The sequence below is a fragment of the Pipistrellus hanaki genome (genome assembly GCF_964339955.1).
Source record: "Pipistrellus hanaki genome assembly, chromosome: 12".
In the NCBI taxonomy this organism is placed as follows: Eukaryota; Metazoa; Chordata; class Mammalia; order Chiroptera; family Vespertilionidae; genus Pipistrellus; species Pipistrellus hanaki.
This window is the reverse complement of record NC_140514.1, coordinates 24925658-24948536: the sequence shown is the minus strand read 5'-3', so window position 1 is coordinate 24948536 and position 22879 is coordinate 24925658. Positions and strand designations below refer to the sequence as shown.

Below are 22879 nucleotides of genomic sequence, written 5' to 3'. Positions count from 1 at the left end.
GCCATCGTCCTAAGAAATGAAAGGTTGCTGGTTCGATTCCCATTCAGGGCATATGCCAGGGTTTCAGACTCAATCCGCAATAGGGGAAGTGCAGGAGGCAGCCAAGTGATGTTTTGCTCTCAGATGGATGTTTCTCTTTCTCCCTCTCACTTCTTCTCTCATTTTTTTTTTAAAGTGACACAGTGTAAGCTGTGATTGTCACAATTTTTATGTCCATGTTAAGTGGAATGGTCCTAAGTCCAGCCATTGAAATGAATATATAACTATTACCTCTCAAATTAGATGTAGGTAATAATGGAGGCTATAAAAGCCAAGGAAAAGTCCTCAGGACAGTTCCTCATGAAAAGAAAGTTTAAAATTGTATACAATATAGTTTATGTGGGCCACTTCATATACATTTCAATATGTTGGTGAGTAACTATTAAATGCCATCAGGTCCACTGCACAGCTAAAACACTGAGAACCAGCCATGTACTTAGCCCGCCTGCCCTTCTTCCCTCCCTCCTTTTCTCTGTTAACAAGATGGAGTGTTTTGAATCAAATACCATCAACTTCTTTGTAACAACACTGGCTCCTGGGTGAAGCAGGAACACGGGCAGTCTCCAACTTACGAAAGTGCTATTTATTCCAAAAGCTCTTTGAATTCATAAGTTGAAATCCTTATTATAGATTCCCATGGAAACGACACTGCGAGGCAAGGTAAACTTCTTAAACCACTACACAAAGGACTCATTTATAACAATAAAAGCATAATATGCTAATTTGCCCAGACATCTTTCTGGACAACCTTTCCGATGAAGCAGGAGGGAAACCGGGTCCTGGTGCCAAAGGGAAGCCAGTGCTAGCAGCCGAGGCAAAGAAAGTCTACTCTTGCACGACGTTTGTGCATCGGGCCTCTAGTTAATTCTGTAATATACTTGCTTCATAGTATTGTACCAAATATAGTCAGGCATTGCCCCTGATGTACCGAGGGAAGTGTTTTTTTTTGTTGTTGTTGTTTTTTTAGTTCCAACTGTGGTGTCAGGAGTATCTCTTCTGCTGCAAGCTGTTTTAGTGATAGCACTCTTTCACTCCTGAGCAGTGGAGAGAGAGGAAGAAAGTAGCTATTCCTTTCCTGAGGTCTCCATGATGGACCTTTTGTGCTGCATTTTCTGTTGAACCTTCTCCTGGTTCTGGCCAGCAGTTCTCTTCCTCCAACTGACGGCTGTACAAATCCACAGCCTCAATGATTCCTCCACATTCCCATCCTCAAAGCCTGCCTAGGCAATTGAGGTTTTCTAAAGGCTTTCACTTACTGACACCAAAAGAAAAATAAATAAAACAAAGCTGCATCCTGTGCTTCCGTGGGAACCAGACTCTGCCACACTGGCATTTCGTCTCCAAAATAAGGGCTGGCTTATGTCTTGAAACGTAATGTGAAGGGCTAGAAAGGCAAAGATAGAAGCTGGCCAGCCCGGTGTAGGAAAGAAGGAAATAGAATCCTATTCTGCATCTCTTTCCTGCTGGCTAGTGCCGCCACCAGTTTTGCTATATGTACTCCACCGTGGGTGGCATGGGTCTGGGAGGGAAGCCACTTTCTGTTGTGGCATTTTTTGTCGGAGGAGAGGAAGAGGCCAGGAAAAAGAAGGCCACTAGCAGAGAAGGGAGGAAACCTAAGAAGAGAAGAAAAGCCCAAGAGGGGACCAACTTCTTCCGGCTGTTTTTAACATGTAAAATATAGCACATAAGTTGACTACTGCTTGTACATTTAGATGAACTTTCTTATATAGCTAAAGTTAAACACTGATTATACAAAAAGGAGCGATGTGGGATATTATACTCACATTTTTAATTTACCCACTGTTCATGATTGCATTTTCACTCCCTTTGTATTGAAACAAGCACATTTGTTTTCTTACTCGTTTCTCTTTTCTATATATGTAATTAAGATTATGTCCAAAGAACGCTGACATGATAAATTAAAGAACTGCCCTTGCATTCTTATAGGCTGGGGGCGAGAGGAAACATTTTTATGGAGATGCTCTTTGGAAGTAATTTAAAAGCATACAATTTAACAGTCTGAAGCTTCTCCTCATGTCAGCACACTGCCATCATTCACAACATGATGGATGTGCCTAATTCCCGTCTTTGTGAAGGAAGAATGTCTTATCTGAGAGAAAAGTAAACTTAAGGTATCTTTTCCCTGGTTTTGTATTCACTTTTTTTTTTCTTCACAATTAAAAGAAAGAAAAGAGTGTGATCTTTTTTAGTAACGTTGTTTATTAAGAGACTCACTTCTTGCACACAGCAGCATTAGGTGAGCAGAATTAAGAAGCCAGGGTTTTCTGCAAACCTGAGCTTTTCCCCACAGGTAAGGCCGGATGGACTGCTTTCTACGTTACACTAGGTTATCTTTACATCGTGGCATGCCAATTTCATCATCTCTCTGTGTTGCTGCAAAAATAAAAACAAAACAAAATAGTATTTGATTGCACAAGGATACACAGAGAAAACAAAAGTTGAAGTGATCAGGAAAATGATTCTTTTAAAATAGATATTCTTTGTTTAGTCCAAAAGCCAAATAGAGAAGAAAGAGAAAAGGAAAAATACTTGGAGAATGATTATAAACACCAAGAGCTACCACCATTTATCACTGCTTCCAAATTCTGATATAATATGGGATCATCTTTAGGTTAACAGACAAATGAACTCCTAGTAAAACCAGCAAGTGGATACTAAAGGCATAGAATAGAAAGAACCTGGTAAAGATAAGGAGTGTTTTTGCTGTTGTTTGTTTGTTTTGTTTTTTGTTTTTATCCTATGACAGAATCTGGAAATATATGGAGACTTAGGGGAAGCCTGTCCCAAGCCAGTTTTACTTTTTTATTTATTTTTTATTAAAAGTTAATATTTTATCCTTCCTTTTACTCTAGTACTTTGATTTTTTTTTTAATTCAAGTCTTCTGATATAGAACATTTTTCTGAACTTGGTTAAGTCAGGATTTACTAAAACACTGGGCATGACTTGGATTTGCATAGTAAGAGCTCCATTAGTCAGCCTTTGTTTTTTTTTTTTCTGAAAAAGATCTCAGAAAAATGCTTGAATGTGGGGTGGGGTTAGCTGCACCAGCAATGGTCCTGGGCCTTACTTAACAGTGAAATGAATTTACTTTCTGGGAGCAAATTAGTGATCTTTATTTTATTAGCAGAACTTCCTTCCCTGGTATCCTATTTAGCACATCTTACAAATTGGTGTCAAGCCTGGGCCTGCTTTGTTTATTTATTTTATTTTCATATTAGATTTTCATGCAGCACTTAACCGAAATCTCTTTCTGGGATTGTACTACTCACCACCGTACTTGCCAACTTTTTGTTTACAGAAATTATAAATAGTGCTGTAGTAATTGATAGACCTTCCCAGTGCTTAACTCTCTTAAGCTCCCTGGTTTTGTTATTATTCTCCATATTAAATAGTCTTATTAAAATGACCACCTTAAATGCAGAATAGAATTTCAAGGGCAGTTAGTATAAAATCAAACTGTATTTTAAATATTGAAAGAATCCAGATCTTTGTATGATTTCCCATTGAAATCAATAAAATAATACTTTAATATTTGTGTTCGTGTCACATCTGAGTCGCCATTGAAAAGTAACATACTCAGTCTAATTTCTTATTTGGTAGATTGGAAACCAAACCTACCCAGTACGGCAATCATTTTTTAAATATGTCTTTTAAAAATCAACTATGACAAAGCACATATTTTGTTATTGCCCACATTTCTCCACTTAGCTATTTCTAGTATATATTTAAGACCTTATGAGTAATGTGCCTCTGTTTACCTTCCAGTTTCCAGATTTACAATTTTTAAAAAATTGATGATTTTTACATCATTAATAACTTTAATCATTAAAATGTTATTTGTTGAAACATAAAATGAGTTTTATTTTCAGTTGTATTTCTCTTATTTTTACACTTGCTATTGTTCTTTATAAAACACTTTTAATCAAATGAGCACTTAAAAAAAGTATAGCTAATAAAATGAAATTTAAGAATGAGAGTAGGAATTTCAACATGGTTATACTTTATTATTGGGAAAAAATTTGATTGCTATTGAAAACTTTTTTATCTCTATTCGCATAAAACAGTTTTCTCTTACATTTCCTACTTGGATACCAAAGCCTGTGTCTCAAACAGTTAATAAATTCTCTAGTGCATACTAATAATGGTTTAAATCCTATTCACTTATATTGATTAATTGTAGAAATACATACAAATTTGATTATCCATAGGTGGAAATTTATTTAAGTAAATATATGAAATATGTAAATATTATATAGATATATAGAAATATAAGGAAAAGTTTATCAAATACTATCTTTATTTTAACTCTGTTCATATTCACACCCTAAACAGAAAAACAAAGTAAATAAATCTTGATAAACTTTGCCTAATGGACATTGCCAAACGGACTTCTCTTACAATGATTACTTTTTCCATTTAACATTTAAAAGTTAGCGTTTTCATAGTTACAATAAAATATCATCATTTGCCATAAAACATGAACACGATAAATAAGTCAAATAAATTGTAGGTTTTTGTTGCATATGTATGCTCTGTTTCTTTAAAGAGAAAACCTGAATTATTAGAAATACTTAAGGGCCATGATAGAAAATTGATTAAATATTTAGTAGAACTGGAATATCTCTAAATGAGACTTCATGTTTGTTTATTTTCATCGAAGTCCAAATCAGAATTTCGAAGTGGAATCTTTAAGAATGGTATAAAAAAAAGCTTTAAAGGTTATTGCCCAGAAAAACTGTGTCAGCAACATGTAAGAATGTTTGCTTTACCCAGGCAGTGTAAGACTTTAAAACTCCATGTTCAGGAAGTACCAGTAACACTGAAATCCGGTCATAGTGTTTAAGTGCTGCCAGGGGGAGAGAACCCGCTTCCCATGGTTTTGTTTTCCCCTTTGGATGGTAGCCATGGAGCACTGCATGTTGTGTTGGTGCCTTGCATGAGGAAGACATGCAAAGGCAAGTTCCAGTCTGCATGCTGCTTAATGAATGTTTTTTCCTTTTTTTCTCCCTCCTTGTCATGTGCTTTCAGAAGACAACAATGTGGAAGGTGGGTGCTTTTTACTCTTTTTTTTTCAACTCTCATTTGCCTTTTATTTCTTAGCATTAACAGAGTCCATCTCGAATGTCGACGGTAAGTGGAACATCTTTTTGAGCATTTGTGGATGTGTGGATTGTGCATCACTTTTCATACAGAACACTCAGACCCTGTACCCCAGGCACCCGCCTGCGTATGTGAAACTCCTTCACCCTTAATGCCAGTCCTTGATGGATATCAGCACCCCATGTTAGAATACTTCTTTGCAGTGTTCTGTATGGAAAAATAATACAATCCCATTTTTAAACTATTAAATGAGAAATTACTTATTTGTAGTTTCAGAACATAGTGCATGATCCTTTCTCCATTTTTTTTTTCTTCTTGATCAAAATGATTTTTTTTTCCTTTTGGAATTGTTTGGCATCACATCATCTCAAGCCCATTTGTTTAGTTTAAATAATTTGATTTATAAAAACACAGAATAAAGTACAGACTATAAGAGACACATATTTAAATTAAAAAATAAGCCTTTGGCCAGTGGAAATGAAAGCATATAGCACCCCTTCATGATTGATGGGTAAGTATGTTTGTAATAGTCTGTTTCTATTAAGTAAAACTACAAGATTTATTCAAGTTTTTTAAAAATTATTTCTCAAGAAGTTTTTACAAAGGTATATGTATTTTTCTATAGAACCCAAGAAATTCAACATATTTCAACATTCTACTTTTAAAGAACTTAAATGCATTTGTCAGTGTGCTGTCAAACAAATCTCTTCATTATAAAAGCAAAAAAGAACTAGGTATAACTTAGAATTCTAGAAAGGAAGACGGAGTTCTATCAAATTATTTAATTATAGTATTAAAAGTTTTTGCATAAGCAGTTTACCAATATCTACACATCAGAGGCAAACATTTAGCATATTTCATTTTGCTGCAATATTTTGAAATAAAACCATTTTGTAAAAATAATAAACATTTGTTTTAGAACAAAAGTCCTCATCAAATGTTATAGATAAATAATAAAGTTACTAAGATTTGATGTTTCATATAAAGAACAATTCACAGTAATATGAAATTGATCAGTAGCAAGATACAGCATATTGTTGTGATTCATTCATGTAGAGTACAGTTGCTTAGTTGCTGAACATGTCTGTTTTATTGTTTAAGTAAGAGATTAAAACTTCAAAAGAAATCCTCCATGATTATTTCCTCAAGTGTTGGCTCATATAAGGTTTCTGTTTTTCTCTACTATAGTTGCAATAGAGTGTGGGCATGCACCTGATAAAAATGATATTACCATGTAGACCTGACCCGTCAATATAAATGACGGTCTCATTTATATTGCGCATGTTAATTAAGATTGAAAGCTTTTCTCAGTAATTTTTTAAACTTCTTTTGAATTTCCTTCATCATCCTGTAAAGTTTCATGTTTTCGTCCTTTTCTTTCTAAATTCAATTGCATTCCAGCTGAATAATCATGAATGCATCTCTCCTTACACACAATCATCCCATGAAAATTTTTGACAAAAATTTCAAAATGTAGGTCCATAACTATTGTAATAAGTTTAATTAATCATACTTTTAATATACCTATTTATAAAATTAACTTTGATAAATAGTGGAGATCCCTTAGGAGTAGCAAATCTAGCATGAGGAATGTGAATGCATTAGAAATCTATTAATTAAAAACCATTAGAGCTGGCTAATATATTTTGTAAAAGTTAGATCTGATACAGGGATAATTCTCTGATTTAGTCTACCCAATGTTATAAGCTGTTATTAGTAAACATGTATAGTAGTTTTAAAAGTGAAATTAAATGAAATAATTACATCACTTAAACAGATAAGCCACTATTTCTAGGTATATGAAATAATCAGGAATCACCAACTGACCATAAACTTTTTAATCCATCTGTGTGATTATATTTTCTTGTTAAAATCACTTAGAAAATGCAAAAAGAGGCTGGATTACAGAAATTTTACTATGTTTAGTAATTTTCATGTAATTATATGATTATTTTAATTGTATATGCTCCAATGAATGTTTAATATCCACAAAATTTAAGGAAATAACACTGATTTTAATAATGATGTAAGTAATGCATAATGTGATATATCTCAAGTAAAGTCTCAAATATATTTGAAATAACACAAAGAAAGGAAATATAAATTTTAGAGAAATTGTATGCATACTCTACTGCTGTAACATTTCCCCATGTTTTTTAATATATATGGATTGGAGAGTAGCTTTACTCTTGAATTTAGAATAAAAACTAGGAATTAAGCCTAGATAATTAAAAAATATCTTCTTGGGTAGTAAATATATATTTTAAAAGAATATTAGTAGTATTCTTTAAAGTTAATTGTCAGGTAATAGGTAATAAATAATTTCCATAATTTAAAAAGGAATTCAATATTCTTTCAGAAAACATCCTTAATGAAGTTGTTTCTTATATTCATCTGTATATCACTTACATTAACTCATAGTTTAGTATTTAAGTTGTGTTTACGTAAAATGACAGATAATTTTGTTCTCCATGGAAAGCTAAATGAGCCTGTCTAAAGCTGCTGCATGGTTTCTTAACAGTCAATTCTAACTTTACAGTTGCATGCCTAGTGATCTTTGTGTATGAACAAGCTTAGTTAGTTGCCACATGTGTCAGACAAGGAGACATTTCTTCATTATCATTTCAGTGTGACTAAGATTTTTTTTTTAATTTTCGTTTAATTATGAAAGTTTTCATTTTCTGATGAGGGGAAAAAGATCAGACCCAGCCCATATTTTAGGTATTCCTTTGGGTTTTTACAACTATAATTGCATCACCGAAGACCGACAAGCCCTGTGGAGGCGGTGTTCAAAACAGTCTCCTCACGGGGCGTGAAGGGCAGATGCACTATCTAAGGGATTGGCTGGATTTTAAGTGATGCTCTTCTTTCTGCTCTTCCTTGTTCCAACCGATGCATAGAAGAAATACACAGTGCAGCATATGCCAGTGTTTAAACTACAGTTCTGTAACTCTTTGCCCCAAAGCATTCCAACCAGGGGTTGAAAGAATGCTTTTTGATTTGCTTCTGTGATACAGACATGCCTCGTAGGAAACAAGATGTCTGTCACTGAACATTTTTGTCACCGTGACAACCCTGCCTCCCCATGCTCCCTTGTTTATTGCTGACTGTGCTCTTGTTTCCCTTCAAGGTCTGGCGCACCTGATGATGGGCGACCAAGGTATGGGCTCTGTTCCTTTTCCACTCTGCTTTCAGTGTCTTCTTGTTTCGTAGCTGCTTTCACACCATCACTGCAAAGGATGGGGAAATGCTTGCAAATTATCTGGCTGCCAATGAAACACATACTTTTGTTCACATTTCTTTTTTTTTTCCATGTGTTATTCTCTTTATGTGTCGGTTTGATTTTTTGGTTTGCTCCTTTGACTTTTTTTTGTTTTTGGTTTTGTTCATTCTTTGCACTGTAATATCTGAAAATAAATGAGACGTATGGATGGACTTGTGATTGAGAACTTCTGTACATGTATCAGCATCTGCAATGTTAAGGGCAGTTGTAGTAAAGAAAAACCAAGAACCGTCACCAATTATTTGAAGGAGGATATCCAGTTTAACCTCGTGTACCAAAAAGAGTCCATTTTTCACCCATGCATGGCAGTTTGGGAACATGCAGACATCTTTGGCTTCTGGCTTCTAGAATGCTGAGTCTAGCGCTCCACAGAATCAATACTTCTTTTACCTGCAGTCATTATGTATCTCCTCTTTGTGTAATATTTTAAAGCGAGCATGGGCTTTCCAATTTCCTCGCATGCACTGCCTTTTTAAAAACAAGGCAGGATTGTCACCATTTACTGGTTGTATTTCCATTTGTTTACAAGCCCTTATTTATGCTTTCTTGATTAATTTTCAAAGGGTAGTGCATTTGCATATATTCATAATTCTTATTGTTGTTTCTCTCCTCTTTATTCTCTTTGTATGGAAACCCTTTCTTCATGGAACCATTTCATCAAATCAATAGGTAAAAGTAAAGGTATTACACTCTTTTATTTCTACTTAATATCACCTGTATGAATTACGGTGTGTCTCAGTTATGCAAATGTGTTTGCACCTTTTGGTATTAGTAATGGGCACTGGGAGGTAGGTATGAGGGTTAATGAATATTTTATGAACTTAAGGTAAGAAAAAAAAAATCCACCAAAATGTTCAGTCTTTGTTTTTCTTGCTCGTTAGTGTGAATTCTTTTTGTCAGCCGCTTATGTAATTAGTGTATTTTAAAATTAGCTGCCGGTTTCAGTGTCAGTTTTTGCAGAGTCATTCAATGGCAATTAAATGCTGTGTGTAGTCACCACCAATACATCATCGTCAAACTTTTACCTCTGGAGCCCACCTACCCCTGCCATTCTGCCTTGGGATGTAAGTCTGAGCATGCGCAGCATTGGAATGGTCCTGCTCATCGCCATGCTGTCTGCTAAAGGTCATATGTGCACATTAATTTCATGATATCCTGGAGAAAGCAGTATTCTGAAAGAAAGAGAGAAACAAAGGAGCAAGATAAGCCCGTTCTTTCTGTGTGCATACTAACCCCGTTTCAGAACGTTAGCAACCAGGTTCACATCCCTGCATCTCTTGGTAAGTCAGGCATGTGTACGCGTTGACAGCATTGGTGCCAAGTTGAAAAGCATGTGTAACTCACCATTTAGACCCATCACATTGTGTGTGGTGTTTTCCTTGAAAGGCGGTACATGGTAGGCAGCTGTGACAAATACGTATCATCCCCTTAAAACTAAATATTTTAAACAGTGTATTAGTGAATGCACTCTTGGTCTCCAGTTTTGTGATTTTTTTGTTTTGTTTTTTGTTTTGTTTATTTGCCTTTGTGTGTGTTTTTCCCTGGTTATTTTAAACACAGGAATGTATCTTATCCTCGAGTTCTCTGTATCTTTCTTATGCTGAGAATCTTAATCCGGTGAATTGGGACCAGAGCCCACAGTTCTGCAGCTTCACATTTATGTCATCTCGCAGGGAGACTTTTCTGCTTAAACAGGCACCTGAGCATGAGCTGAGCCATGAGGAGGAAATGGTGTCTGTGTTTTAAATGTGTAATGTAGAGCTTTAGAAACAAATGTTGTTTGGATACTTTGAGTTTATAAAAAAAAAAACACATATGCTTATTGCAGTTTGTGTTTCGGTCAACCATTTTTTTAATAATATAATTTAATCTGTTTTTAAGCCTTCAACAACATGCAAATGACAGTATGTATTGATTCTCTTAGGATGCCATTGGTATTTTGTGTACCATTTGGGGTGCTTTTTAAACTTGTTTTAAGGACAAATTGCCACCCACTTTTCTCCCTTAAGTGGGCATTTCCCACCTATTCCTTAGTGTAAGATTCAGAATGGCATAGAGTGAAACGTATTTATATTTTATTTTACTGGCTTAGTGAAGTATATCTTTGTGTGTTTGTGTATATGTTCCTGTGCATATTGGTATGAATGCATATACATATTCAAACTTTCAAAATATGCACACATGTATTCATGATGATGTGAAAAAAGTAACTCTTAAAAATAATTCTCTAATTATATAATCATTTAACACTACATAAGGAATAATTCGTGTTTATATTAAGCTGATATTTGTTTTGGTGTAATTAATGTTAAGTGTCACTTCATTCTGTTTTACTATGCCAGACCTAAATGTTTTCTGTTGTTATATGTGTCAAGCATATTTTTTGCTCAAGTTTTCATCAAATTGTATTCCTCAATCTGCACAAAACTACAGAGGGCAGGACTTTTTTTTTTTTTCCTTTACATGCTTCTGTTAATGGGACCAGGATGCTTTTTGATATTAAAAGGGAGAAAGAAGATGGAATTGAGTATTTTACAAATAAGACCCGTCCCTTTGCATGTTGCTTAATTCAATGTCTAGAAATGAAGAATGTGATTTGTAAGTTTTCTTTAATTGCAAATTAATACAACAAATCTGTATACTAGATCAAAAATCCAACCTTGATGATGCTGTGCATCCACATCCAAGGAGTGTCATTATAATAGGAAAATGAAAATGTGAGCAAGGTAGTCACATGACAGAATGGAAGTGCTGTGAGGGTGGAAAAAGGCAGTTAAAAATGTAATATGAGTCGGAGTTGTCATAGGCTGATGTCCTTGCCTTGTGCCTCATGTTGGGGAAGTCACAAATTGTCTAGCAACTGTACATTGTAGCTTCTTCTATTAGGTTAAATCCTTGTTGTACATAAAATGTCCTATCTAAAATAACAGATATGCATTGTACATTCATGCCTCCAAATCTTTCTGTCACAATATAATCTTGGAGAATTTTTCTAGACACTATTTGTCTCTTTGTGAGTAGTGATTTCAGGGTCTCTGGAATTATTATCTCTGGATTAATGTCTTCCCCGCCCCCCCAAATTAATCCAAAAGCAAAATTGTATTCAGGAACATTACTATTATTATTTTTATTTCTTCTGTATAGATTCTTAAATATTTTCTAAAAAGTTAAATGCCCAGTGATAAATGAATGCATTTAATTAAAAAAAAAAAAAAAAAAAAAAAAGGAAATAAAGTAACTCACCTAAAGAGAACATTTCCTTCTGATAACTTTCTTCATCTTCCTCCCAGTCTTCTCTGTAGAGGTAAACATTGGTATCATTGTGATGTATCCTTATAGAGTTGGTGTGGATTCTTCTGTACTCCCTAATTAATTTTTTAGGGTTTGGAAACTGAAAAATCCCTTATCATTTATACATCACAAAAACAGCTAAGTCATCTGAAGACACTGTTAATGTGCTCAAGAATCAAAATGAATGAAATGAAGCTTTCTCCTTCTTCCCATGGGCCATTGTGTCTCATATTTTTATTTATTTTTATTTTTTTGTTAATCTTCACCCAAGAATATTTTCCCATTGATGTTTAGGGAGAGTGGAAGAGAGAGGGAAAGACAGAGAGAAACACTGATGTGAAAGAAACACATGGATTGGTTGCCTCCTGGATGAGCCCTAACTAGGGCCTGAGCCCAGGGAGGAGCCTGTAACCAAGGTAAGCGACCTTGACCCATGACCCTTTGGTCAGCAGGCTGATGCTGTATCCACTGAGCCAAACTGGCAAAGGGTGACTCATCTTTTTCATTGGTCATTCTGTTTTAAACTCTGGAGTCAGTTATTTAGAATAAGTTTCATGTTTTATAAACAAGGATATGTTACCTTTAACTAGATACAGTTAGGAATAAACATTCTTTCAATGATTTATAGCTTTTTCAGGTATAGCTGATGAGATATTCTCTGGAACAAACCTGCTTGTGGCTAGATGGATCCAAATGGTGATTGTAAAGTTGCGGGTGCTTTCTTTTTAGGTCAGAAATTTGTCATTGGTATTGTTGGGACCATTGATAATGCTAATAACTTTATTCTCCATTTTATTTTACATATAGGCTTATCTATTTATTTACCTGGGAATTTACTTTTTTTGTTTTGTGTTGTTTTTCCATGTATGTTTAACTGGTTATTTCATTCCAACAATTATTAAATATATTAAATTACATTTTACTTCAATGGTTGCATGAAGGTAATGTGTGAACATTTATATAAGAAAATGTTAAAGTAACTCGCACTGCAGATCCAGCCAGCATGGCTAGTTCATAGCTCAAGAGCTCAGATCAATAATTTCCAGATAAGTGTTGACATTTTGACTGGAGGCCTGATTTTTTCTTCATAGTCATCATCATAATTGTAATTACATATTTATATGAGAGATTATACATTTAATGCCAACTGTTCTTAATAGAATGTAAGCTCCATGAGGGCAGGAAGGTTGTCTTTCTTTTTGGCCATTGTGCTTCCAGAGCACTTTTCTAACTATCTTGACAATGTCATTTTCATGACTTAAGTATGTGATTGGGTGGGGAGCATGTTGGAAAAGGAATATGTAAAGAAGGACATGGAGGATTTGGTGTGGGCAAAGTTGAGGGTGGAAATGGGAAATAATTTACTCAAATAGCTAGAAAGGATTATAGCAACAGATTGTATGGAATCCTCTCAGCCTCTGTCTCTAAAGTTTCTTTTGCTTCCTATCATTCATATCCTTTTGCAAAGTTGCAATGTATCTTTCCAGTTAGGCACCATTCTGTGCTCAATTTAATATGCCTTAGCATATGCACAGCAATGGGTCTGGAAGGAACGGAAATCAATCAATTTTTGTGTTTTAGGGTTTGAAAAATTGTAATGTTATTCAGTGTCACAGTGGCAAATAATCAAATTTTGTTTTCTAACTTGCACTGTTTGTGCAAAAGCTGGCACCCAAATGTTACTGCAATTCAGACCTGATATCTTTTGTGGGTCGTATTTGTTCTTTTTTTTACTCATACTGTGTCAATTGTGATATACTATACCATAAAACCAGTGTTTAAATGTGGTTTGGATTGTAAACGTTCAAAAAAGCCAAAATTTGAGTCTTATCCTATGATACGAGAATATTTAATTTTCCTTGCATTCATAAATCTTACAGCATATTTAAAAATAAATGTCCATTTGACTCTTTCAAATGAACGTTGTTTGCTTATCCTCCTTTCTCACAGAAGACCAAGGTATTACAAGTGTCAAGCATATGATCACACATTTTATAAGTGCCAAAATAGTAATGTATTAGTGAAAATTAAGTTTTTCAAATAATTTATAAAGAAAATAAAATTAGATTTTTTCTCAAAAGTAATTGTGTTAATACCTAGATATAATTGATCGCTGCAACTAATTGATAAGCAACATTAAAAATTATGTTTTAGCTGAAACCGGTTTGCTCAGTGGTAGAGCGTCGGTCTGTGGACTGAGGGGTCCCAGGTTCGATTCCCGGTCAGGGGCATGTACATTGGTTGCGGGCACATCCCCGGTGGGGGGTGTGCAGGAGGCAGCTGGTCAATGTTTCTCTCTCATCGATGTTTCTAGCTCCCAATCTCTCTTCCTTCCTCTCTGTAAAAAATCAATAAAATATATTTTTAAAAATTATGTTTTACAAATTTATCTGTAGTGTTATGCCATGGTGAATATTCTATTTTCTCTTAGATAGGCTTGATATTTTTAATATTTAGAGAAGAATAAAGCATTTAGTATGTTTTCTACATTCTGTTTCCAAGAGTTTTGTTACCATCTTTTAACTGTGTAGTGTTGGCATATAGCTAAGTTATCTGTGAAGTACCCAGCTCCCAGTCACCAATATAATGATGCTTATTTGTTTTATAACTTTTCAATACATTTGCTGTGGTTTCTGATGTAGAACTAGTTTTGAAAATATCATGTTTCTCTGCTTCTGTGTGGCTTATTCAATCAAATTTCCTCATTTATCTTCATAATATAAAATTCTTTTTAGAAGCATTTGTGCACGTGGGTAAAATCTTACTGTATTTAAATGCCTGTGTTTGGTGCATATGGAAATGGAGAAATAAATTGATTTGAATGATCTATTATGATTTCTACTGTTGCAGTACCGGATGCTCTTCATTTGCAGCCACAGCACATGGAAAGACCAGAATACCACTACATAAAATCAGATATCCAATGTTCACTTCATCAGTAGGATATACATAGAAGGCTATGTGACTATTAGAAATGGTATTAATCTTGTAGTTCTCCTTTAGCCTTCATGCCCATCAGTTCTTGCTATAATCAACAAAATTTACTTGAAGAGTAAATGTGTATTATTTCTTGCTGTAATTTAATCAATTTTGTCATTACATTTATTACAAATAAAGGTCCCAGCTCCTTTGTATCTCTGCTCATTTGGCTCTGTGATGAGAAGTTTTCCATGTATTTATATACTCTATAAAAATGATGACATTGAATGACTGGCAAATTAAACAAAGATTTATTAGACTCGAAGGGATTAATTTATCCTCAGAAAAGAGCACAGAAAGAACTCAACAGTATAACAGTTTAAAGACTTAGGTGGTATAAGTATAAATTCAGATGCTTTATTGAAATAGTAAATAGCAAAACACTTAAATTATGGCATACTGGATTTTAAAAGGATGATTCCTTTGCCAAAGGAAATTATCTCTTTAAAGATTTTAATATTATTTATCATTTTAAAAAAGGTATTTTGTGAGTTTATTTTTTTAAAGCCAGCATCACTACAATTAGGCTAGTAAGAGGGTATTTCTTAAATTATGTGATTTTAGAGAACAGTGTAATTTCCTAGAGTACTTAGCTCATATGCTACAGAAATTTGAATCTTTAATTATAATTATAGAACTGTAGGGTAGGAAAGAACATTACTAGTTATCATTAAAAAAAACTGTTGACACTTTTTAAAAAATATAATATAAGGCATGATAGGGAATATTGCTTATATAATAGCAATATGATAGATTCTTTGATTTAAAATAACTGATATATAATAACCAACCTTAAAGAGATTTTAAAAGACTCCATCCACTTACACACCAGTAATCATAAAACAAGGATTCATCCTCTTATTCTTACAAAGTAAATTTAGAGGTAATTTTAAGGAAACCAACCATAGAGCATTATATAGGATACTTTTGCTTCTAATTTTTAAGGTTTCCATTTTAGGGAAGTAAAGTTGCACTTTTTAACAGGGAAACAGTATAGTGTGTTTGCAAATACTAAAATGAACATTGGTACAATAATACATTAAAGTTTGATTCTCCTCAACCAAAATTACTTAGTTATTTCTGTAACTTGACACGTTGATATTATTTTACATACAATGATGAACATTGCAAATACTAAAATGAACACTGGTACAATAAAACATTAAAGTTTGATTCTCCTCAACCAAAATTACTTAGTTATCTCTGTAACTTGACACGTTGGTATTATTTTACATACAATGATGACACTGAAATTGACTTGGCTCCCTGTTGAACAAACTTAGGAGGTCATTGGCTATGGACTGCTTTTCAGATTCAAATTACAGTATGAAGCGTACAGGGAGGTAAATATTTTCTCATGGACCAGAAGTACCATCCAGAGACAACTTTTTCATCAATTAATGATTTGTTTTTGTTTTTTTCACTAATGACTTAGAGTGACATATGAGTTGAGCTTATACTAACTACTTAATCACCTGAAGACCAGATTTTCACAGACAAGCTAATTAGATAGTTCTCTTTTTAGATATCTATCTTTCCTGGAAAAATAATAACATATAATTACCTTGAGATCATTAATCATTAGCTAATCTTCTCACATCCTTCAAGGTTTTCCTCAAATGGCACCTTCTCAAGAGGTTTGTCTTTACCATTTTATATAAATTACACTTTTCCCTTCCTGAATTCTCAGACTTCAATCTAGTTTCTGTTCTGTAACAATTATTATATTTTAACATACTTGAAATTTTTAGTTTATGTTGTTGACTGCTTATTGTCTGTCTTTCTCTCACTGGAAAATAAGGAGGCAGAGATCTTTGCCCTGCCTTCATGTATCTCAAGGGCCCAGGAACAGGGACTGGCACAGTATGTAATCAATAATTCTTATGTAATAACTGACTGGTTGGCTAAACAAGTTATACAATTTCTCTTTAGAGTTTAATTTGGATATTATTTCTTTCTCATAAAATGCTTATTTGAAAATTTCTCTTTTTGTATCAAGGTAAATCTTATGAAAGACAAATCAAATCAAATCAAATCAAATTTTCCTCCTTGAAATTAGAGTGAGGAGGATTCAGACTTGATTCTTGATCTTTCTTATTTTCTGTCCAATTTAGGTGGTCTCAGCGAATTTGGAAGGGACTTGAAAACCACTCCAACCACTGATGGTCAAGTCTTTCCTTCAAAATTTCTCGAATATTCAGTCTTAAAGGGATATTTCTTTATGGGGACAGTAAATCATCACTATATGTATCTCTGTATATAACGGGTAACTGGAAGAGGCTCCTGGAAGTTCGGCTTCTAAATAACATGTGACTTTTAGGAAGTACCTTTTGGCAATTTGTGACATTGAGAAAGTTTTAGAGAATGAAGTGGATCTCTGCTCCATTACGTTCATGTAACTTGTGCTTCTAACATGAAAAGAAACAGATTCAGCCTTCTCAGGCCCTCAAATAGCTACCTACACTCAAAGGGCCTCTGAAAATTTTCCAGTCCAGGGAAAAATGATCATGTGTTCAACTGCAAAATTATCAAGTAGCACAGGTCCCCAACCTGCTACTTGGAACCTGAGCCAAACAACCACCTGGTAGGAAATCCCTTAATTAAAAAGCAACAAAACTGCAGTGCTAAGGCCACGTTTCCCTGAAGATGAGAGTCTTATTTCTTGTCCTTTTAGTAGAAGTAGAAACACAGAGAGAGTGTCTGAGTGGTTTCATTCAATCTTAGTCACTATTACTGGAATCAACAATCCTTATGTGGGACTGTTAAACATGGTGTAAAGCCACGGCCATTTAGAATAGATGTTTTCAACATTTTTTGACATTAAATGTAAACATGAGGATAATAATAGTTAGCCATTTTTCAGGACAGGTCTTCACACATTCAAATTATACCTACTTATACAAAACATGTGTTCCACTAAATGTAGGTTTTCCTTTCCAGCTTGGCTTCTTTGCCTAGGAATTGCCATGCGGTTATGACTACATGATAACTCGTTTAGAATAGAAGAAACACCAGTAAATTGTTAGTTTTGACTTTTATTACATAGCCCTGATATAGACCACAAAAGTAGACTACTGAGATAATGAATAATTCAGGAAATAAAAACGACTTACACGTTATATGAAGTTTCTAAGTGATATATATTTTATTTCTTTGGCCTGAGTTGCCTGGTCAACTAGCCCAGTTTTTTTTTTTTTTTTTTTTTTTTTTTTTGTGTGTGTGTGTGTGTGTGTGTATGTGTGTGTTTTGGTTTTTTTTTTGTTTTTTTTTCAATTTGCTTTCTGGAGTTAGCATTATAAAGGCAGTAGACATTTGGAGAAAATTAAATTACTCCTTTCGAGGAAACAATTACATTTAGATTGGGCTTAAGTGCTGCTAGAAGGATGGAAATCCCTAAATTGGCCAGTGGTGCTTTCATTTCACAGGGAAATCCTCCTGCACAGGCTAGCCATAGGTTTTTGCAAATTGCTAGTGGCATAAAGGGCCAGAAACCTGCTAAATGTAGTAAACAGATATTGTTGATGACATGCTGACTTGAAAGAATGATGTGATGACTTGCTATGACTTTCTTTCTAATGATTACCGGTTTAAATGGAAGGATGCATTATCTGACTGTCACTCATTAGGGTATATACATTTTAAATTACGTCCCTCTCAGTGAGGTGGGATTTGCATTAACCCATCTCTGGTTGCTGTGACCCATGGCCTTCTTTGTGAGCAGAAGGTAAAATTGTGAGTCATTTAATGTGGTGGAAAGAGAAAAGCTGATTGCTCCAAAAGAAAGCCAAAACTGGAGTGAGAAAGTGAGAACAATCTGGTTTGGCGTTTGCACTGGCATTTTTTGTAAAGAGTAATGTCATGACCTATTAGGCCATCTTTTTTTCTGCAACTACGTCAAATATGTCATCCCCCTCTTAGAAGAATGCCCTGTATAAAGGAATGACTGTTGCTGTGTAAGCAAGGCTGGTCAAGTGGCTCACTTCCTGTTAGAACATATGCACGAACTCTCAAGCACTTAAAACACCTGACCTCAGACCACTCTTCTGGCCCACGGATACTCAGGTTGGCTGCCCAACCCTCCACAGCCAGTCACCTGAGGCACATTATAAAACTCAAATTTAACTTAGCAAATAATTTTACACAGAAGGTCTATGGTGAATTGGAATCCTGTATGGACAAAAAATAAATAAAATCCTCAACTCCCCCATAAGATTTGAGAGCACAGCTATTTTTTGTAGAGTGTTACTAAGTCATCAAATTGGCTTTTGCCCTCTAAGAGTTGAGATTCTTTTCTTCATAGTGATGAAGGATTCTCTCTCTCTCTCTCTCTCTTTCTCTCTCTCTCTCTCTCTCTCTCTCTCTCTCTCTCTCTCTCTCTCTCTCTTTCTCTCTTTCTGTTGTAGGGGTATAAGATAGCTTATTATTTCAATCCACATTATTTCTGTGCTGAAAGACTTGTTCTTGTTAATACAAATAATTGTTATTTATCTTTAAGAGAATTTGGTCCATTGAGAAAGATTATATAGTTATTTGACTAGGTCTACCTTTTATCTTTGAAACCAAACAGTTGGTTTTCACACAAGTAAAGATGTCATTGGGATCTTTCAAACCTTTTAGGAAAGGTCATTAAAACTTTCATTCTATAGAATTGAGAGATGCTATATATAAAAAGAGAACAAAATCAAACTGAATATGTGTTGTCCACCCTTGGATACTTTGTACTATATTTTAGGGTCATTATCCATAGTAGACTATGGTAAGGAGATCCAGACAAAGGGAAAGCTGAATAACAATTGCTGAGCTCATGAAAAAAAAAATGCTACAGATACATCTCTGTACAATGCAGAATTGTATTATGATGACTTATTTTGGAGCTTATGGTGAAAGGGGCATTTAATAGAACAGGAATATGTTATTTCTACAAATAATATGGTGCAGGGAATAGAAATTTGGTTGCTATAGCCTATTAAAGAAGAGCACATATTCCTATGAGATATTTTAGAAATGACAGTTATTTGGTGATATATTAGCAGATTTTTTTAATCTACAAAAGGAAGCGGTTAGAAAGATGATTTGGGTACAAGTAAAAGTAGGGAGAGGAGTGCTGAAGGTGAGAAAACCTTTTCTGAGCGGTGGCTAGAGGGGAGATAGTCATGTGGTTACTGTGACAGCAAGATTATTTTCTTAGGTAGAAAGCATGTACAGGAAGAATGATAACCTGAGAGGGTGACCTCAGGAGCTAGTAAAGGAAATAGTTACACAGTACATATGATTTTGGGGGACACTAGAAATTATCCCTTGCCAACGGTAAATCTCTCAGTAGCCCTGCTCTCTTGCAAAAATAACTTTTTAATGTACAGTCTTTGTAAATGTCGCACAAAAATCATTCCTTCCTGTCCTTGAATTCCTTCTTTTTGGGATAGGTTTTGGAGAGTTAGAAATCACATGAAACTTATGTGAGAGTGACAATTATGAGAGCATACGTAAAACTTGGTATGGGGCAGAGGGAATGTATTCATGTGACTTGGTAGGTCTGTTAACATTTGGGATCCAGAGATAATATTTATTTAAGTTAAAAGTAATTTATTGGATTTAGAAAGTATGCGGTAATATGTCTTAAAGAAGATAACTGTAAAATTCAATGAAATCAGAGAATCACAGTAATTGCTTTATAATGGGAAAGGATTTTACAAATGGAATCATAAATTTGAGTAGAGCTCGCATGCCTCCTCAACCAGCTCTCCTGGTAGTTCTGCGATGGGTGATGACACAGACTGTTTACATGACTGTAAGGAGGGTGTACTTGCTACCTCACAAAGTAACAAGTCTTTTTAAAAAGAGTTTCATTATTAAAGAGCTTTTTATTTATTTGAATCACAATCTGCCTGCTGAAACTATTGTCAATTGGCCATCTGCATGTTGTTATCATTCCTTCTTAAAATATTTATTGAGTTTCTCCAGTGTGCTGTGCTCTGTGTTTTCAATATATCTGGAGTTAATACAGTCTAATTCCTCATCCACATCTAAAAAAAATAATATCTATGAATACATTATCCACCATCATATCCAAATTTAAATTTTTTCCCCTAATTTTGTATTTTCAGTTTCAAAACCATTCTTCACAGTGTTGCAGTCCTTCCCATATGCTTCCAGGCCATCTTCCCCTCCTCGTTTGAGCATATTCTAATTATCAGGAAATCTCTTGACATAATTAAGCCCAAAATTAATTACAGTATCCTAACTGAGCAGGGCAAAGTATAATGGAAGCATTTTCTGTTTCTGGAAATAATGACAAAAAGGTGTGTGTGTGTGTGTGTGTGTGTGTGTGTGTGTGTGTGTGCGCGCGCGCGCACGCTCGCGCCTGTGTGTGTATTGATGCTGTTGTTTATATTTGGGTCAGTGTGCTGTTTGGTAAATCCCTAAATTTTTCCACATAAACTACTAGTAAGTCAGCCTTCTCATTCTCTACTGAACAATTACTACTGTGAGCCTACTTCAAAGCATAAAATATACTTCTATTCAATTAATAAAATAATAAATATCTACTCAGTGTCCTGTACAATATGCTAGGAGTACAAAAATAAATAAAATGTGCTATAAGGCAAGGTGCCTGTCTTAGATTTATATCTGAGTGGTAGGTAGATACATTTTTTCATCAGCTAAAACCTTATAATAGGAGTCATTTACAAGGACCAACATTCTTCATTAGCTGAGTGTTAAAGAGTGATTGGGTGTTCAGTAGATCACCATGGTTGGGTGGTATTATTTGTCTTCTCTCAATGCAATAACAAGTTCCATAATTTTAACATATAATATTAACACAAGCTTACTGTCTTACAGTTTTATACATCAAGAGTTTATCATGGATCTCACTGGGCTAAAGTCAAGGTGTCAGCAGAGCGGATGTTCCTTTTTGGAGGGTTTAGGAGAGAATCAGCTTCCTTTTCCAGCAATTTGAAGCTGGAAAAAAGCTATAGTTGTGACCCCTTTCCTCTATCTTCAAAGCCAGCAACCTTGAATGTCTTTGACCCTTCTTTGGTGGTCCTGTTTCTCTTAGACTTCCTTCTGTTTTTCTTTTCTCCTTATAAGGAGTTTGTAATTACACTTGGCCCACCTGGATAATTCAGGATGCTCTTCCTGTTCTAAGGTCACCTGATTAGCAGATTTAGTTTATAAACAATATATATATACCTTTGATTGCTTTTATCGTGTAACCTGATATATTCACAAATTCTGGGGATTGAATTCTGGGCATCTTTAGGATACCATTATTTTTGTATATCACAAGAAGAAACATCAAAGCAAAAGAAACATGGAAGCTGAGTCATGGAGCTAGGGTAGAGAAGTGCTGATTCTTAGGATTGGAAGCAACTGAACATGAGAGGAACAAGGGAGCCTAAAAGATCAAACTGTAGAAACAGATAAGGGTCAATATGATTAAAAGCCTCAAGGAACAAAATAAAAGTTGCTTTTTCAAAAGATTACTCTGGCAAGAGAACAGATATGTGTAATGCAAAACTAAAAATAAGAAAACAGCAAGGTAATTCTGATTAGTCAAGAAGGACATCGAGGGCTTATGCTTTTGTATAGCACCAGAGAAGGAGAAGAGTGAAGAGATTTGCCACACCCTAAGAAGTTGGGCTCTGCAGGACTTGATGGATTATGCAGGAGTGAGGGCAAGACTGGAATCATGATTGACTCCCAGGTGTCCATCAGAAGTCTCTGCGTGAATGGTGGTATCATTCACCAAGAGAGTATGAATCAATGAAGACACTAGTGCAAGTAGAGAGGAAATGGAGGGGAAAATATCCTGAGTTCTATTTTAAATCATGTATATAATCAATCAGCTATTCAAAATTTTTACCTATATTTCCATCCTTGTGCCATCTACAAATATGATTTACATCCACTTGGTGTTTTTTAAAAATGGATAAAAAAGTATCATCAGAATACTACTGGGAAATCACACTTCAATAGCCACTATTACATCAACCTGAATAATATGCAATCAGACTTGACTGTACCATTAGCAAAATCACATTTCTCCATATACTTCAAAATATGAGTATAAATTTTTTGTCAAATGTCTTCCTTAAATATTATGCTCTGTTGAAGTTATGAACCAATATTTGGAAAGGTATTTGTATTCAGTAGAGATAAATATT

At 34.7% G+C, this 22879-nt stretch overlaps 1 protein-coding gene across 36 annotated transcripts in view; it reads left to right on the top strand.

Annotated features, from left to right (window-relative positions):
• NRXN1 (neurexin 1) overlaps positions 1-22879 on the top strand; it is a 964391-nt gene that overhangs the window by 103074 nt on the left and 838438 nt on the right. For 12 of the 36 annotated variants that reach the window (XM_084900746.1, XM_084900745.1, XM_084900735.1 and 9 more), the window contains exons 2-3: positions 5090-5107; positions 8292-8321. The exons of 9 other annotated variants lie outside the window; for them this stretch is intronic. In XM_084900746.1, the coding sequence (XP_084756872.1) occupies positions 5090-5107; positions 8292-8321 (48 nt within the window). Of the gene's footprint in view, positions 1-5089; positions 5108-5161; positions 5192-8291; positions 8333-9113; positions 9126-14585; positions 14864-16991; positions 17806-22879 lie in introns of those variants that run through there. 15 more of the 36 variants (XM_084900748.1, XM_084900731.1, XM_084900729.1 and 12 more) reach the window with 7 other exon arrangements.